This window comes from Netta rufina (assembly GCF_964035555.1).
Source record: "Netta rufina genome assembly, chromosome: W".
Classification (NCBI taxonomy): domain Eukaryota; kingdom Metazoa; phylum Chordata; class Aves; order Anseriformes; family Anatidae; genus Netta; species Netta rufina.
Genome location: NC_140139.1, coordinates 6,262,024 through 6,281,452, shown reverse-complemented (window position 1 = coordinate 6,281,452; position 19,429 = coordinate 6,262,024). Strand labels below are relative to the sequence as shown.

The 19,429-nt window shown below is 44.7% G+C and overlaps 1 protein-coding gene across 1 annotated transcript in view; it reads left to right on the top strand.

The window, feature by feature from the left end:
* LOC311220829 (zinc finger SWIM domain-containing protein 6-like) overlaps window positions 1-19,429 on the top strand; it is a 239,619-nt gene that overhangs the window by 88,577 nt on the left and 131,613 nt on the right. Inside the window, exon 2 of the mRNA XM_084304470.1 lies at window positions 6,331-6,687. Coding sequence (XP_084160596.1) covers window positions 6,331-6,687 — 357 coding nt within the window. The remainder of the gene's footprint in view (window positions 1-6,330; window positions 6,688-19,429) is intronic.

Sequence of the window (19,429 nt, the reverse complement as noted above, 5' to 3'; positions counted from 1 at the left end):
ACTGCTGCACTTGCCTGGTTCCTTGCAAAGTTGACCTGTCATTGGTTCTGTAGTGTCCTCCTACAATGCATACCTTAGATTACAGATTATTTTTCTCCCAAGGTTAAATCTCCTTGAGGCACGTACCTGATATCCCCATCCTTTTGCATTACCCACCAGGTGTACCCTGGTCCTTGGGCGAGGACAATCCCACAAGTGGGTTTGCATTTTGCCATGGCAGAAGCAACCCACACCTCCTTCCCCAGCCACTTCCCTACATGCACTACAGGGACTTTAGCTTCTCCCACAGTGTGTAGAGGTTTTGTTTCATCAGGACCAGGATGGCTGTCAGAACCACTGTATGGACTGCTTCAGGGAAAGTTAATTCAATCCCATCCAGACCCAGCACGCACCCTCAGTAAGTTTGCAAATGAGACCAAGTTGGTGGGAAGTGTCGATCTGCCAGAGGGTAGGAAAGCCCTGCAGAGGGACCTGGACAGGTTGGATCAATGGGCAGAGGCCAATGGGATGAGGTTCAACGTGACTAAGTGCCAGGTCCTGCACTTTGGTCACAACAACTCCATGCAACACTACAGGCTTGGGGCAGAGTGTCTGGAAAGCTGTGCAGAAGATAAGGATCTGGGGGTGTTGGTCAATGCTCGCCTGAACATAAGCCAGCAGTGTGCCCAGGTGGCCAAGAAGGCCAATGGCATCCTGGCTTGTATCAGGAAGAGCGTTGGCAACAGGATCAGGGAGGTGATTGTCCCCTTGTACTCTGCTCTGGTGTCGTGGTTTAACCCGGCCAGCAGCTAAACACCACACAGCCGCTCGCTCACCCTCCCCCCTCCCTCTCTGGGATGGGGGAAAGAAATAGGAAAGTGAAGCCTGTGATTTGAGATAAAGAGAGTTTATTAAGACAGGAAAATAATAATAACAATAATAATAATAACAATAATAATAATAACAATAATAATAATAACAATAATGATGATAATAGTACTGCTACTAATAATGCATACAAAACAAGTGATGCACAGTGCAATTGCTCACCACTCACTGACTGATGCCCAGCCTGATCCCGAGCAGTCCGGCCCCCTTCCCCCGGCTAGCCACCCCTATATATTGTTTAGCATTGTTATAAGTTAGACCACACAATTTACTGGTCTATTGAAATTATTTTATTAATCAAGTAAGCAGACACAAGCAAAACAGTGCTGGGCGGCTGGGGAGTCTCCGCTCCACCACGGCACGCAATTTCCCCTTTCCAGTGTCGCTGTTTTATAGCATTGAAGTTCCGGCTTGTTGAGACTTGTCGAGACCTGTTGAGACCTGTCGACTTGTCGAGACTTGTCCTGAGACTGCGCAGTCTGTTGTTGGGGGTTGTTATTCTTCCTCTGGTGATCATGCGTTGTGCTTGTGTTCAGGTGGGGGCAAAACAGGATGTCTTGCGGTGGGTGGGTGGTATCTTACAAAATCTTTGTTTTAACAAGGATGTTCACGCAACCCCCCTTCCCCATTTGTCTCCATGTTACAATGCCGTGAGTTGTGAAACCTTATCTCCTCAGTAGATTCTTTAAATTCTCAAGGACAATGAACAAACCCCTACTAATTTATCACAAGCATGACGTCAGATGGTATGGAATACCCACTTTGGTCACTTTGGGTCAGCTGTTCTGAGTCTGTCCCCTCCCAGCTCTTGCTGCATCCCCAGCCTGCCCGTTGGCAGGACAGAGTGAGAAGTTGAAACGTCCTTGGTTTAGTGTAAGCACTGCTCTGCATCAGCATGTTATCAACACTCTTCTCATCCTAAGCCAAAACATAGCATTCTACCAGCTACTAGGAAGAAAATTAACTCTGTCCTAACTGAAACCAGGACATCTGGTGAAGCCCCACTTCGAGTACTGTGTTCACTTTTGGGGCCCTCAGTACATGAAGGACATGGAGTCCCTGGAGCGTGTCCAGAGAAGGGCTATGAAGCTGGTGAAGGGTCTGGAATACAAGTCTTATGCAGAGCGGCTGAGGGAACTGGGGTTGTTTGGAGAAAAGGAGGCTCAGGGGAGACCTTATTGCTCTCTACAACTACCTGAAAGGAAGTTGTGGGGAGCTGGATTTTGGCCTCTTCTCGCAGATAACTAGTGATAAAAAGAGGGAATTGCCTCAAGTTAAGTGTTCCTTAATATTGATTCATTACCCCTATATTCAATTAGAATCATAGAATCATTAAGGTTGGAAAAGACCTTCAAGATCATCTGGTCCAACCATCACCCTACTACCAATGTCACCCACTAAACCATGTCCCGAAGCACCAGTTCCAACCTTTCTTTAAACACCCCCAGGGATGGTGACTCCACCACTTCCCTGGGTAACCTATTTGAATGCCTGACTACTCTTTCTGAGAAGAAATTTTTCCTTATTTTCAACCTAAACCTCCCCTGGCACAACTTTGATAGGACACTGTCAAACAGATTTTGGCAGAATTTACTTTGTACAATTCAGTGATTTCTTAATGTTTTCCTTCTGATTGCACTTTGGCACAGTCCCCTTCCAAGAATATGGCAGCTGAAAACACATTTTTTTTGGTCTGTTAAATCATTTTTGTGGTGAGTGTTCAACAGAAGCAAAATTCCTTTGCAAAAGAACTTCATTTGATAAGTTGTCTTAATGCTCTCACTGGTTTTCTGAATGTATTTTTTACAGAAAGCAAAGCCTCTGCATACTGAAAATGTCAGCAGAGTTTGAATTACTAGTCATGTGCTGTTTTGAAAACATTGAAACCTTTTTGAATTGCATCATCTGAAGGGAAAAGGTGAAACATGCATACTCTATAAATAGTCTCTGTAGCGAACAAGCACTCTTCTGCTTGCAACTCTTTTATTGTCTTTAGATAATAATGAACAAACTATTTTCAAGGCGAAATACTAGAGTTCACAGTAGCCCTTGGTGTTTTTTTTTTGGTTGGTTGGTTGGTTGGTTTTTGAATGGGTAAATATTTTCAGCAAAGGTTTGTAATTTCAATTAAAAGAGGAATTTTCTTTTTGAAGGGGAATGCCTATTTGGAGTGAGGGCTTACAGTCTTTAGCAGAAGACATTTTCTGCTGCTTTGGATCCATTAATGAATTGTCAGTACCTCCCAATCCCAGTGCAGGTCCAGTCTCTTTCCCTTCATCAAGGAGTACCTAACATCTCTCTTCTTGGCAGCCTCTAAATTACCACTGACAAAAGCTTTTTAGCAAAGCACAGTGAGTCAATTTTCTACCTGCTACAAACTTTTGATACTTTGGAGATGATTAGATGGTTATGTTAAAAAAGATGAAGGGGAGGGGAATAGCCCTTCGTGTTCAATCACAGCAGTCCTACCAGGGCTTCTGAGTTGAAATTTCCTGAACTGTCTTCTGTGGCATGTTGAAACCTTTTTAAAGGTTATATTTGCTAACAACAATTTATTTCTTTAAATACACAAACAGAAAAAGAAGAGGAAAATCATACTTCATAATTCCCAGGCATTGCAACACAGTTAATGCAGAGCTGCTACATTTTGGGCTGTGAGGGCAGTTGATCTTTGTTTAAATCCTCTGTAATATAAGAAGGGTAGGTTAGTCTGTGTTAGTGCTGTCATTGTTTAGACCAGGATCTGTGTATATAAATGTGTCCTGGTTTAACCCTGTCGGCAGCTAAACACCACAGAGCCCTTCTCTCACCCTCCCCCTCCCTCTCTGGGATGGGAGAGAGAAGCGGGAAAGTGAAGCCTGTGAGTTGAGATAAAGACAGTTTATTAAGGCAGGAGAATAATAATAATGGTAATGATAATAATGATAATAGTACTACTAATCATAATGTGTACAAAACAAGTGATGCACAATGCAATTGCTCAGCACCCGTTGACTGATGCCCAGCCTATCCCCGAGCAGCCGGTCCCCCACCCCGGCCACCCCCTATATATATTGTTTAGCATGACGTCAGAAGGTATGGAATACCCCTTTGGCCACTTTGGGTCAGCTGTCCTGGGTCAGCATGTTATCAGCACTCTTCTCATCCTAATCCAAAACATAGCACCCTACCAGCTACTAGGAGGAAAATTAATTCTATCCTAATTGAAACCAGGACAAAATGTTGCTGCTAATAACATGAATTCTCAAAAAATCTCCTTGTAGGGAGAGCAGGGAGACGAGTTTTCATCTGAATATGAGTAGGGACTTAGAGATAGTTCTTCTGCCAACTCTGTCTGGAGGCATTCATCATTCCAGGAGGATTTTAACCTTTTCAATACTTGAATAACATGCTGAAAAATTACAAGTGATAATATTGTTTGAGTAGCTGGTTGGGCTTTTTTTTTTTTTAATTGCTTTCATAGAAAAGACCCATAGAAAAGAGATTTTCTATTGGAATTAATAGTTCAGTTACTTATTAAAAGTAGGAAGAAACGGGATCAAGCCCTTTCAGTGTTCAAGTGTTAGGCTTTTCCTCAGCTCACAGATGAGAAATAGTTTTATGTATGCTTTGTAGGAAACTGATATTAAAAAGAAAAATATCCTATACAATTTCTTTGAGACCACTAATCCAACTTTCATATACTGGGAATTAACCTGAAATAAAGAAATAAACCGAACTGACTAAGTTTAACTTCAACTTTTTTTTTTTTCTTCCTTGAGAGGAGGCACTTATAGGAGCATGTCATGACTACTTAAAAACAAAAGTGAAAGCCAGAGGGAGGAGCTCATGTTACCAGGGGCAACTCCGCTCCCCTTCTCTGTGCAAGTGTTGAGTGGAGCCAAGAGCAACAACACCAAATGCTTGATCTTGTTCAACCTCCCTCCCCTTCCTCTTTGTGGACTTTACAGCTTACTGGCTCTTCAGTTTAAACTTTAACCACTTTAACTCTCATGCAAAAGTCTAGGTTAGTGTGTGCAGATTGACCTTCTTCAGGATAGAGTATCAGAGTACAGCAACTGAACGTAATCCAAATAGTGCTGCTCACTGCACAACCTGCTCTGAAACGTACAGCGCAAACCAATGGAAAAAATGAAAGATTTTCTTTTTTGTTTCCTGTAAATTGAAGAGCTTTTTAAAAACTGTTGGAGATTTAGACTACAGCAATATATATATATATTTTTTTTTTCACCTAATTTTCATGTAATACTGCTTCCTGCAACACACTTGCTTTTGTTTCACAACACTAAATCAGTTTTGGAGTTGAGGTGGTGTGGTTTTATATGCTTTCCATTATAAATAGTTAATGTATAACACCTTGCTTGTAGTGTTTATTCCAGATTTTATATGCACTGTCTGTTCAAGTTTAATAGTGATCTGACATATGAAATGTCATTGTTTTTCTCTGTATCTATGCCTCTGACTTAATGCTTGAGCCAAGATGAATGTCATGCTTAGGTAAAATAAAATAAAAAAAAGAAAACCCAAATTCTGCTATTCATCAAGTATTGAAAGCAAGACCTGGGTCTTCATGTTTGGGAAAACAGAGGTGGGTTTGGGTCTAATCTTCAGAGGACAGTGTTCAAGACCTTTGTTCAGCAGGGTTCTTTGTCAAGCAGTGGTGTCCTTGCTGAAGTGAACATCTTTCTTGTCACGTACCATACCTTCTTACATTATATGAAGACACCGCTCTTTTGCCTTGTGCTTTATCATGCTGAATGGAAAACTTACTCATAATGCAGATTTCTGAAATGGTGCTTGCACATCTCATTCAGTACTATAACTCTGACTTCCTGTGTGTTGGTAACTGCAGCAGTTTCCATCTCCAAAAAGCTATGCAACCATAGCTGTCTTACTGTATCACTTGTGTGAAAGTGAGCTTTAGCATCACTGTAGTGGTGGGAGAGGTGAAAGCGAAGAGGTTAAGTGATGTGTGTAAATGAATCAGTGTCAGAGTGGAGATTAGGACTGGGGTTCATGCCATTAGGGTAGCCTCTTGCTTATTGACAGAATAGTTAAATTTGCTGGTAGGTGCAGTCTCCTTAGTGTAGGGTTTGGAAAACTGCTGCCAACTTGCTGAGCTACTGGGAGTTTCACATTGGTCTTAACTGGATGCAACTCTGCTTCTGCAGCTAGGAGTTACCAAATTAAATGTTTCTCTTACTATCAATCTTTTATGAATGTTGTAATGGAATGGCAAAGAGGGGTTGTAAACTGGCTTTTTACCTGCCTTAGATTTTGTCGGAGATGAAAAGGGTATGTACATATGAAAGGGTTTGTCATATTTGTAATTAAAGCCAAGTTCTTCAAGATGCATCATTTCTCATAAATGATTTTCTTTTTTCTTTTGTAACAAAAGGTAAATGATAATGAGATTATAGTATTTTTCCTAATAACGTAAGCTTTCTTTCTTTTCCCACACAGGTTTCCACTTGAGTGGCACAGTGACAGAGCCTGCAATGCAATCGGAGCCAGAAACTGTTTGCAATGTAGCTATCAGCTTTGATCGTTGCAAGATTACCTCAGTGACCTGTAGCTGTGGAAACAAGGACATATTTTACTGTGCCCATGTTGTGGCACTCTCTTTATACCGGATCCGCAAGCCAGATCAAGTCAAACTGCATCTTCCCATTTCAGAGACACTCTTTCAAATGAACAGAGACCAACTACAAAAATTTGTACAGTATTTGATCACAGTGCACCACACAGAAGTTTTGCCAACTGCTCAAAAATTAGCAGATGAAATTCTTTCTCAGAATTCAGAAATCAATCAAGTCCATGGTAAGTTTGATGCTTGTTCTTCCTTTTGCCTCATTCCCTCCTTGTTTTTGAGTTGTTTCTTTTTTTTTTTTTTTTTGTGGCATTCAGGAGCATAACCTCCTGAGGTCCCTTTCAACGTGAGTTATTCTGTGATTCTATGATGTTTACGAAAGAGAATTCTGTTATTAAAACTTCACTGTAAGATGTTTAGAAAATAAAATTTCTTGGGAAAGAGCTCATAAGCAATGAGCTTGATGTCTCTAATGCTGTTAATACATGTCCTGATCTACTTCACACACATAGTGTATTTAATTGAAGTGACTTTTTTTTTTTTTTAGTGGGAAATGGTGGGGTAGGGCTGAACAACAGAATACAGTGTTCTTTAAAAGTGAAAAGGGGACTGTTTAACATTTAATAAGATAGATTTTCTCTTTTTAAAATGTAATTTTTCATACTGCCCTGCTTAAACTAGCAAAATTTAATTGAGAACCTGGCTGAAAGAGACAAATGGAGGTAAAAAGCAGGCAGTTTTCCTTTAAAGAAGGATAAAAGTGCTCCAGTGCTTAGTATTAGAATTATTTGGTGATCTGGATTTGTGAAGGAAGTAACGACAAGGCGACTCAAAGAAATCTCACAAACCCAAGCAGATGTAAATAAGCAGTACAATGAAATGAAGCATTGATAGCAGCTAAACAACATGAAAAAATAGTTTGAAAACCATATTTTAGGAAAGGCTTTTGTACTTACATTAAATATTAAAATAGAACTTGTTATATAGAAAATAAATCATGAGTTTTTGTTTTGAAACATGGAACATAAAAATAAGGGGACACAGTGAAAACACTGCGTGCAAGTCTAGACTGATAAGGAAATTTTTATCTGCCATGTGAAAGTAGACTTTGAAACTTATTGCTATATAATGTTTGTGAGACCAGGATTTTAGCAGGAGAGATTAGATATTGTCAGCAAATAAGTTAATGCATTTTGCTGTGCAGATGGAAGGGAAAGAATTTTTAGAAGTTAAATTTATTTAGGGGTTTATTAACTTTCTTCACCATCTTACCATAGAATGTCCTAGTTTTACCTTTTTGTTATTTAGTACTGGCTGTTTCACAGCAGTTGGTGTTTTTCTTTGATACTGTATACTGCTTAACAGGTATTATATTCCACCCAAGAGTTCTGAAATTAAGGACCAGATGAAGTGACTTACGTTTGTACTTTGAATCATTTGGGGAAATCAAAGACATAATAATATTTTTGAATCATTAATTTTATGATCTTTGGGTTTATATAATTATTGTTTAGAATAGTTCTGAGTATGCTAAGCTTATAAAATCAATTACTGTTATGTTGTGAATCAGTATACAGCAAGTTTGGTTTCTAGCTGGGACCATTCAATCTTTGCACAGTACTCAGTAAGATATGTGTTTTATTTGTAATTGCTTTTTTCCATATCTTCTTCTCCCTAATGCTGCCATGGAATAACATTTATTAAATTTTTATTGATATGATCTACAGTTCATTTGTATACTTCAATTCAAAAGACTTTTATAAAGTGAAGTTCATAAAATTCAGTATGGCTATGAGTTGGTAATTTGGCATGGTTTCAGCTAAAGATTAAAAAACAGCTCACGCCTTAAAGACTACATTCTGTTATTTTAATCAAATTTCACTGCTGACCTGTTCCTGAGTAGTTTATAATATTGTATATTCTTAGCCTATTTTCATCACTTTTGTGGTATAGATGAGTGGACAGTAAGGGGGATTGAGAACTGTCTGACTGGTCGAGCTCAGAGGGTGGTGATCGGCTAGAGACAAGTGACAAGTGGTGTTCCCCAGGGGCTGCTGCTGGGTCCAGTGTTGTTCAACATCTTCATCAACAACCTTGATAAGGGAATAGTGTCCACCCTCAGCAAGTACAACAATGATACAAAGCTGGGAGGAGTGGCCGACATGCCAGAAGGTGGTGCTGCCATTCAGCGAGACCTGGACAGGCTGGAGAGCTGGGCAGGAAGAAACCAAATGAGGTTTAACAAGAGCAAGTGTAGAGTCCTGCACCTGGGAAGGAACACTCGCATCTATCAGTACAGGCTGGGGGACGACCTGCTGGAGAGGAGCTCTGACAAGAAGGACCTGGGGGTCCTGGTTGACAACAGGTTGTCGTGGTTTAACCCGGCCAACAGCTAAACACCACGCAGCCGTTCGCTCACCCTCCCCCTCCCTCTCTGGGACGGGGGAGAGAAATGGAAAGTGAAGTCCGTGAGTTGAGATAAAGACAGTTTAACTGTTCTAACTGAAACCAGGACACAGGTTGACCATGAGCCATCAGTGTGCCCTGGTGGCCAAGAAGACCAATGGGATCGTGGCATGCATAAAAAGGAGTAGTGGCCATGTCATGGTTTAACCCGGTAGGCAGCTAAACACCACACAGCTGTTGTTTAAACACCCTCTCTGGGATGGGGGAGAGAAGCAGGAAAGTGAAGCCTGTGAGTTGAGATAAAGACAGTTTATTAAGACAGGAAAATAGTAATAATAATAATAATAATAATAAATACATAAATACAAAATAAGTGATGCATAATGGAATTGATCAACATCCGCTGACCAATGCCCAGCCTAACCCCGAGCAGTCTCCCCCCCCCCCCCGGCTAGCAACCTCTATATATTGTTTAGCATGACGTCAGATGGGATGAAATGCCCCTTTGGCCAGTTTTGGTCAGCTGTCCTGGGTCTGTCCCCTCCCAGATCCTGCTGCACCCCTAGCCTACCCGCTGTCAGGATAGAGCGAGAAGATGAAAAGTCCTTGGCTTAGTGTAAGCACTGCTCTGCAAAAATTAATACATCAGTGTATTATCAGCACTCTTCTCATCCTAATCCAAAACACAACACCCTACCAGCTACTAGGAGGAAAATTAATTCTATCCTAACTGAAACCAGGACAGGCCAGTGGTCAAGGGAGGTGATCTTCCCCCTCTACTCTGCCCTGGTCCGGCCTCACCTGGAGTACTGTGTCCAGTTCTGGCCTCCCCAATACAAAAAAGACAGGGATCTCCTGGAAAGAGTCTAGCTGCGGACAACAAAGATCATACGGGGCCTGGAGCATCTTTCCTATGAGGAAAGACTGAGAGACCTGGGTCTGTTCAGCCTTGAGAAAAGAAGACTGAGAGGGGATCTCATCAATGTGTATAAATACCTGAGGTGTGGGAGACAGAGGGATTTGGCCAACCTCTTTTCAGTGGTTTGTGGGGACAGGACAAGGGCCAATGACCACAAAATGGTTCACAGGAAGTTCCACACCAACATGCGAAAGAACTTCTTCACGGTGAGGATGACGGAGCACTGGAACAGGCTGCCCAGGGAGGCTGTGGAGTCTCCTTCTCTGGAGATATTCAAGGCCCATCTAGATGCCTACCTGGTCAACCTGCTCTAGGGAACCTACGTTGGCAGGGGGGTTGGACCCGATGATCTCTTGCAGTCCCTTCCAACCCCTACAGTTCTGTGATTCTGTGACCAATGCCCCTTGCTTTGCTTCTGATTGCTTTTCTTTTTCTTGTGGTTTAAACATGGCAGGCAGCTAAATACTACACAGCGGTTTGTATGCCCTCCCCCCCAACCTCACCAGTGGGATGGGAGAGAGAAACAGAAGACAAGAAAAAAAAAGTAAAAGCTCATGGGTTGAGATAAAGACAGTTTAAGAGAACATAAAATAAAGGAAAATAATAATAATAATAAAAGAATATACAAAGCAAGTGATGCACAATGGAATTGCTCACCACCCGCTGATCGATGCCCTGCCAATCCCTGAATAGCAGCACACTCACCCCCGTCCAACCCACAAAAGTTTTATTCTTCCTCATGACATCATACGGTATGGAATATCCCTTTGGCAGTTTGGGTCAGCTGTCCTGGCTCTGTCCCCTCCCAGATTCTTGTACGCCCCCAGCCTCCTCATGGGCAGGGCAGTATGAGAAGCTGAAAAGACCTTGTCTTAGTGTAAGCACTGCTCTGCAGCAACTAAAACATCAGTGTATTATCAACATTATTCTCATCCTGAATACAAAACACATATACATATGTGTAATAAATGGCTCAGTCTTCAAAATAGGATTATAATCAAAGTTTACAATTTATTAAAGGAATAGAGGTAAGCAAACAGCGCTGGGTGTGCCGGGAGTCTCTGCTCCACCAGGACGCACACCAGTTACATCAAGCATCTGATTTTTATGCTCCTAGGCTGATACATATTCATTACTACTTCTAAAAAAAAAACAGGGTTATTATAATTAGTTTCTGGAATCCAAACCCTCCTACTGGAGCATGTGTATCAGTCTCCGGTGGTCCCTCTGGGGGTCTCTGGTGGTCCCTCATGCTGAAGGCTCATAGTCTTCCTCCCTCTTGTCCTTCTGCTTTGTCCTACTTGGCTGTATGTCAGAGACTTGTGCAACATCCCCTGCAAGCTTTGTCTTTTAGTTGTTTTTCAGCTCTCCCCGTCTCCTTAATCTCCTGGCCAGACATCAGAGACTTGCATAGTGTCCCATGCAATAGTCATAATAGTTAGCAGTTATTCTGAACCCCCCCCAGATATCAGAGACTTCAAGGAAAAGCCGACAAATACATTTCCCTTCAAGCTCTCTATTGACACGAATTGCTAAAACATTCCTTTGCAAGATACAGGAACTATATACATTAACCACTCTGTTTTTCTTAGACTTGTGCTTATACAAGGGTATGTAAGACAGAAGGTCACATTCATCATACCATGCGGCCCTAGCACTGTTCCATACTGACACGAATCAGATGAACATATCTCACATATGTGTTCCATACACAACACCAGTTCTTTAATACAGTTGCTCATTTTGAAAGCAGTTGCACTTAATATTTATACAATTCAAATCATGAGCTATTCTCATCCAACATTCAGTCCCCTTGAGGTAATCAGTGGACTTCCCCATCTATCCGCATTACCCACCAAGTACACCCAGGTCCTTTGCGAAAAGCAATCCCACGAATGGGTTTGCGTTTTCCTGAGGCAGGAATAGCCCAGACTGTCTTCCCCAGCATGGTTTTTACATGCACTACAGGGACTTTGTCCCCTTCTACAGTAGGTAACAGTTTTGATTAGGCAGGTCTGGTTGGTAGATCCCCTAGTGTTGACTATCCAAGTAGCCTTTGCCAAATATGTATCCCAATGTTTGAAGGTCCCGGCAACCATTGCCTTCAGTGTAGTCCTTAACAACCCATTGTATTGCTCCACTTTCCCGGAGGCTGGTGCATGATAGGGGATGTGATACACCCACTCAAGACCATGCTCTTTGTCTATAAGGTTGTTTGGGAAATGAGTCCCATTGTCTGACTCAATTCTTTCTGGGGTGCCATGTCACCATAGGACTTGCTTTTCAAGGCCCAGGGTAGCATTCTGGGTGGTGGCACGGGGCACAGGATATGTTTCCAGCCATCTGGTGGTTTCTTCCACCATTGTAAGTACGTTGCACTTGCCGTTGCGGGTTTGAGGGAGTGTGATGTAATCAATCTGCTAGGCCTCTCCATATTTATATTTCAGCCATCATCCTCCATACCAGACAGATTTTAGCTATTCAGCTTCTTGATTGCAGTGGATGTTTCACATTCATGGATAACCTGTGCAATAGTGTCCATGCTCAGGTCCACCCCTCGATCACAAGCCCATCTATCTGTCACATCTTTTCCTTGATTGCCTGAGGTGTCAAGGGCCTATCAAGCTATAAATAATTCACCCTTATGTTGCCAGTCCAGGGCCACCTGAGCCACTTCACTCTTAGCAGCCTGATCCACCTGCTGGTTGTTTCGATGTTCTTCAGTAGCCCGATTCTTGGGTACATAAGCATCTACATGGCGTACTTTTATAACCTACTACCCAAGCAGAAAAATCTTTCCACAGTGTGGCAGCCCAGATGGGTTTCCCTCTGCGCTGCCAGTTGCTCTACTTCCACTGCTGTAACCACCCCCCCATAGGGCATTTGCCACCATCCATGACTCAGTACAGAGACAGCGAACTGGCCACTTTCCCATTCAGCAATATCTAAAGCCAGCTGGATGGCCTTCACTTCTGCAAACTGACTCAATTCACCTTCTCGTTCAGCAGTTTCTGCAACATGTCTTGTAGGACTGCATACAGCAGCTTTCCACCTCCAGTGCTTTCCCACAATACAACAGGACCCATCAGTGAACAGGGCATATTGCTTCTCATTTGATGGTACCTTCTTTATTTCTGCGGGGCTTCTTTAGCATGTATCACCTCCTCCTCTGGTGATATTCTGAAATTTTTGCCTTCTGGCCATTCCACGATCACTTCCAAGATTCCTGGGCAACTGGGGTTTACCATTCGAGCTTGCTGTGTAATCAGTGAGACCGACTTCCTCCACGTAGCATCAGTTGCATGACACACATGGGGAACCCTCCCTTTGAACATCCAGCCCAGCACCAGGAGTCAGGGTGCCAGGAGGAGCTGTGCTTCAGTACCAATCTCTTCCAAAGCAGATTGAACTCCTTCATATGCTGCCAATATCTCTTTTTTGGTTGGAGTGTAACAGGCCTCAGATTCCCCTATATCCCTGACTCCAAAACCACGGGGTTCGACCTTGAATTTCCCTGAGCTCTTTCTGCCAGAGGCTCTAGGTGGGGCCATTTTCCCCGACTTCAGTGTTTACATCTTGTCCTGCTCAAACCAGCCCAAGGGCTACGGGCCCATCTTCTGTTTAATTTGTTCAAAGGCTTGTCATTGCTCAGAGCCTCATTTGACTTCTTTGATAGAGAGGGCTTACAATCAGACTGTAATTTGGAATGTGCATTCTTCAGAAAACCCACAATGCCTAAGAAAGTTTGTGTTTCCTTTTTTCTAGTTGGTGGAGACATAGCTGTTATTTTGTTGATCACATCCATTGGAATCCAATCTTGTCCATCTTGTCATTTTATCCTGAAAAAAAATATATCTGTGCACAGTCCTTGACTTTACTCTGTTTAATAGCAAAACCAGCTTTTTTTGCCATTAAACCAAAACCAGAATTTGGACTGTTTTCTTGCCTTTCTCAAAAACTTCTTCTGTGTTGCCCCACATAGATGTCATCACAATACATTGCAGATGCTCAGAAGCTTCACCCTGTTCCAGTGCAGTCTTGTCAGTCCATGACAAATGGTAGGGCTGTGTTTCCGCCCCTGGGGGCAGTTGATTCCAGGTGTATTGGACACTCCTCCAAGTGAAAGCAAACTGTGGCCTGCATTCAGAGTGATGGAGAAAAAGACATTAGCAATATTAATTGTGGCATTCCACTTGGTTGCCATTGACTCTAGTTCATATTGAAGTTCTAGCATGTCAAAATGGCAGTGCTCAGCAGTGGCATGGCCTCATTTAGCCCACAATAGCCCACTCTCCACTCTGTGATAATCTCCACTTGCCAGTAGACATTCGTACTGGCCATATGGGAGTAGTAAAGGGTGAGTGGGTCTTGCTCAACAAATCAGGATACAGGGATGTCGTGGTTCTGCTCGAGTGGGCAGCCGAGCTCCACCACAGCCGCTCTCTCACTCCCCCTCCTCAAAGAGGAATGGGGAGAAAATATGTGAAAAGGGCTCAAGGATTGAGATAAGGACGAGAAAATCACGCAGTAATTATTGTAACGGGCAAAACAGACTCGGCATAAGGAGATAGTAAGATTTATTGCCTATTACTAACAAGCCAGAGAAGTGAGAAAACGAAGGAAAAAAACAAACCAAAAGCACCTTCCCCCCCATCCACCCTCTTCCACCTCCTCCCCCCGAGCGGCGCAGGGGAACGGGGGAATGGGGGTTATGGTCAGTCTACAGCACTTCTTCTTTGCCGCTCCTTCTCGGTCACTCTCGTCCCCTGTGCTGTGGGGTCCCACCCACGGGATGCAGTCCTTGATGAACTGATCCGGCGTGGGCTTCCCACAGGCAGCAGCTCTTCCAGAACTGCTCCAGATATGGGTCCGTACCACGGGGTCCATCCCTCAGGAGAAAACTGCTCCAACCTGGCTCCCCTACGGGCAGCAGCTCCTGCCAGGTCACCTGCTCCTGCGTGGGCTCCTCTCCACGGGCTACAGGTCCGGCCCAGAATCTGCTCCGGCAGGGGTCTTCCACAGGCGGCAGCCTCCGTCGGTGCAGGGCCACCTGCTCCACCGTGGTCTCCTCCACGGGCTGCAGCGTGGAACCCTGCTCCACCGTGGTACTCCATGGGCTGCAGGGGGACATCCTGCTTCACCATGGTCCTCACCACAGGCCACAGGGGACTTCTGCTCCGGCGCCTGGAGCACCTCTCCCCCTCCCTCTACACTGACCTTGGTGCAAGGCTGTTCTCTCACTCCCTTGACTCTCCCGGCTGCTGTGTGGCGCAGCGTTTTTTCCCTGTCTTAAATATGCTCTCACAGAGGCGCAAAACAACATCGCTTATTGGCTCGGATCTGGAAAACAATGGGGCCCTTCCCAAACATGGGGCAGCTTCTAGATCTTTCTCACAGAAACCACCCCTATGGCTCCCTGCTACCAAAACCTTGCCACGTAAACCCACTACAAGGGAATCTTGGTTGGTGCAGTATTGCCGCTGGTTCACCAATGTGGTAGCGATTGGCACTTGCTGTTCTTTGACCCTCAGCAACCCCACAAATGTCCTCCGGGAGACCAGCCAAGGCAGACAGCTGCTTAATCTTAACTGTATTCAAGGCAGCTATGCCAAAAGCTGACCGGAACACTTTTGGGTCCTTGAAATAACCTTTCCTGAGGCAGTCTATACTAAGAATAAAAAGAGCCTACAGGCCAGTCACAATGGGGTGCTTTTGCTACTTATTCCCAGTCAGGCTCACTTCAGCCTCCAATACAGTTAGCTGTTGGGATCCTCCCTCACTCCAGAAATATAAATGAGTTCTGCCCCTTTATAGCATGATGGCATTTGGGAATACATTGCACCAGTGTTCACTAGAGCCTTGTACTCCTGCAGGTCTGATCCACTATGCCATGAAATCCATACAGTCCAATAAACCCATCTGTCCCTTTCCTCCACCTGGCTAGAGGCATGGCCCCTCTATTCCTAGATATAGTTTTCATTAATATGTCTGGGGGACTACCTGCTGGAAACTGGAGCAGCAGTTTCCATGGGTTCCATGAAAAACTACAGGGTGGCATGTGTTGTGTACCCACTATATCTTCTCTCTTGAGACAAGGAATGCTTGCTTTTAATAGGTGAGATACTGGTCTATACAGGTGGAGAAAAAGATATATTTTCTCTTTCTTCAGGCCTCTGAAGCAGTGTCTCCATAGCTCAGGTGCAAGTCTGTAAGGAAAAAGAGAGGCTTTCATAGAATCATAGAATACTCCGAGTTGGAAGGGACCCACAAGGATCATTGAGTCCAACTCCTGGCTCCACACAGGTCTACCCAAAAATTCAGACCATATGACAGAGAGTATAGTCCAATGGCTTCTTAAACTCCAACAGGCTTGATGAGGTGACTATGTCCCTGGGGAGCCTGTTCCTGTGCGTGACTACCCTCTCGGTGAAGAACCTTTTCCTGATATCCAACCTGAACCTCCCCTGTCACAGCTTGACTCCATTCCCTCGAGTCCTATCACTGGTCACCAAAGAGAATAGATCAGAACCTGCCTGTTCACTACCCCTCATGAGGAAGCTGTAGACTGCGATGAGGTCTCCCCTCAGCCTCCTCTTCTCCAGGCTGAACAGGCCAAGTGACCTCAGCTGCTCCTCGTACGTCTTCCCCTCTATGTCCTTCACCAACTTTGTAGCCCTTCTCTGGACACTCTCCAATAGTTTCACATCCTTTTTGTACTGTGGTGCCCAGAACTGCACACAGTACTTGAGGTGAGGCCTCACCTGCGCAGATTAGAGTGGGACAATCATTTCCTTCGACCAACTAGCAATGCCATGCTTGATGCACCCCAGGATACAGTTGGCCCTCCTGGCTTCCAGGGCACACTGCTGGCTCATATTCAGCTTCCTATCAACCACACCTCTCCAGCATCTCATTGCCCAGTCTGTACATATAGCCAGGGTTGCCCCTTCCCAGGTGAAGGACCTGGCACTTGCTCTTGTTAAACTTCTTGTTAGATTTTCTTCGTATTGCATGAATTGGGCAGCCAATTCGTCCACTGCGTGTTCCTCTCCATCTTTCCAGGTCATTACTGACAATGAGCTGTCATATGATGATGGCGCACTACGTACAAACTCCTGACACATGGGTTGCATGTACACTTGACTTCATCTGGATCTTTGCATAACTGTTTGTTGTCTAGGTCACTATAAATCACCTCCAGCTCAGCTACTTCCCTCAGGTACTGGATTCCCCTCTCCCTAGTGGTCCAATTGTCTGGTTGACATACAAGATCCTTGTTGAGGGATTTTTGAAACAGCAAGGAGGCCATGACTTGCTGCAGCTGAGCAAATCAAACTGCCAGGACGACTATGAGAAGTTCCCATGACAGTGTTCCCACATCGCCTGATTGAGGAATTTAAAAAATATTGTTGCCAGCAGCTGGCTTCAAGGACAGGATCTAGGACAGGATCTACGTGATTGCTAATCACAAGGGGGTTGTTTTCTTGCAGGTGGGGTTGTTTTCTTGCAGTTGTTTGTCTGAGTGCTTTTGACCAATAATCTTGTGTGAGACACTATCCGCCCCTGTTAAGTTTGCTATAAAAGTCAGGCTATTCGAGTAATAAAGGGAGAGCATGATCTGACCATACCAGTGTCTGTCGTGTTTTCGGCCATTCTTCCTGCAACATATGGCGCCCGAACAGGCTGAGACCCAGCGAGATAAGGAGATGCTGAGAGACCTGATCCACGCTGAGAGACCTGAGAGACGCAGAGAGCCTAGGAACAGAGACGCGGTTACATGCGGGACGCTGAGAGACTCGGAGCACAGACCCAGACAGACATGGTGAGACGCGGAGTGGCGTCGCGGTGAGACGTGGAGAGAACGGTATCGCAGTGAGACGCGGAGACAGAGGAATCGCGGTGAGATGTGGAGCAGAATCACGGTGAGACACGGAAGAGTGAAGTATCGCGGTGAGACGCGAGACATACGGAGTTGAGTTGCTACGGGAGATCGGAGGCGTCCGTGGAAACGGCAGACAACCGCCACCGTGTGGAGAGTTGGCACATAGCAGAGGGGTGGACATCACGACCCTGAGGCTCGTCTGACGTAACCACGGAGGAGGAAGTAGCTATCCAGCTTCTCTCTAGAGTACAAAACTGAGTACAGCGTACTCAGTACGCTGTGTACAAAACTTGAGACCTCAGGAACGTGGCTGGCACGATCTTTTTCGTCGGTTCCTGCACCCACCCCAGTTCGGGGTATGACCTCTTCAATAAAGGAATCAGCGGCAGAAATAACTAAGGGACTATCGGAGCAGAGTGCTGATGGGGAGTGGGGGCTGCCCTTCCCACCCCCTGCGCCCGAAAATCTTGATGCAGCTGCACTGCCAGCATCTGTGCCGCTGCCAGGCAGCAATAAATCTACTCGGGATTCTTTGCAAATAAGAGGTGCAGCAGCAGCTTGAGAAAATCGACCTTCAGTGGAGGAGTTGTTCCAAGAACTGCTAGAGAAATTGGGGAACTTAAAAATTACGGATTCGAAGGAGTTTCCTCTCTTGTCTACCCCACCAGAGCCGACTCCCTCATTATCCATCGCTACAACGCCATCGGCACCAAGGAGGGACAGGTGCTCCGACGTCATACGTCATGCCATCATAGAAGTGCATGGGCATGCTACATCCTTGGCCTGCCCTATTATTATCAACCCTGTGCAAGGCACCAGGTTGTAGCAGCCGCATGACTGCAAGCTTTTACAACAAGCTTGAAAAATGGTTATGGACTACGGTTTACAATCCCAGGCAGCTCGATGGATAATTCAATGGATTTTCCAGGCAGAACTAATGCGTCCACTTGACTGTCGAAACTTGGCGCGCTTATTGTTAACTCTTTCCCAATTGTTATTGTTTGAAAGGGAATGGTTGCAGTTAACACAGGGGGAAGTGGGTCAGCTGTGTCAACCGGGGGACCCTCTGTATGGGATTACTGTGACACGGAAGGAGGAAGAAGACAATGGGGCAGGCTAGTCTGAAGCAGGGCCGCTATAGGAACAGGAGGACGAAGAGGAAGATGTCATAAAAGCATCAATAACCACCCAATCCCTATCCCAGGTTGAGCTATGAGACGTGAAAAGATTTCAGTTTTTGTTCAGGTGAGCACATTCTCACCTGGCTGCTCCAGTGCTGGGAAAACAGGGCCAATAGTCTGGAATTAGAGGGCAGGGAAGCCAGATAGCTGGGATCCCTCGCTAGGGAAGGGGGCATTGACAAAACCATTGGAAAAGGAGCACAAGCCTTCACCCTCTAGAGGCGTCTCCTGTCAGGCATGAAGGAAAGGTATCCCTTCAAGGAAGATCTGTTGCAGGAAGAACAGCCAAAAAGAGGACAGACACTAGTATGGTTAGATCATGCTCTCTCTTTATTACCCGAATAGCCTGACTTTTATAGCAAACTTAACAGGGGCGGATAGTGTCTCACACAAGATTATTGGTCCTTAAAGGGGACGGGTCCTTATCTCAATACCCAGATTCAGTTGCAGTTCCTTGTGATTATTCACCAAACAGCTGCACAGCTCACACTGAGGGCTCTTCTTAGTCTCCCGGGGAAAAGAAAGCACCTTCATTCGCATCTGTAGAACAGGCTGTCGCGTTAAGGGGTGTAGCTGATTAACCG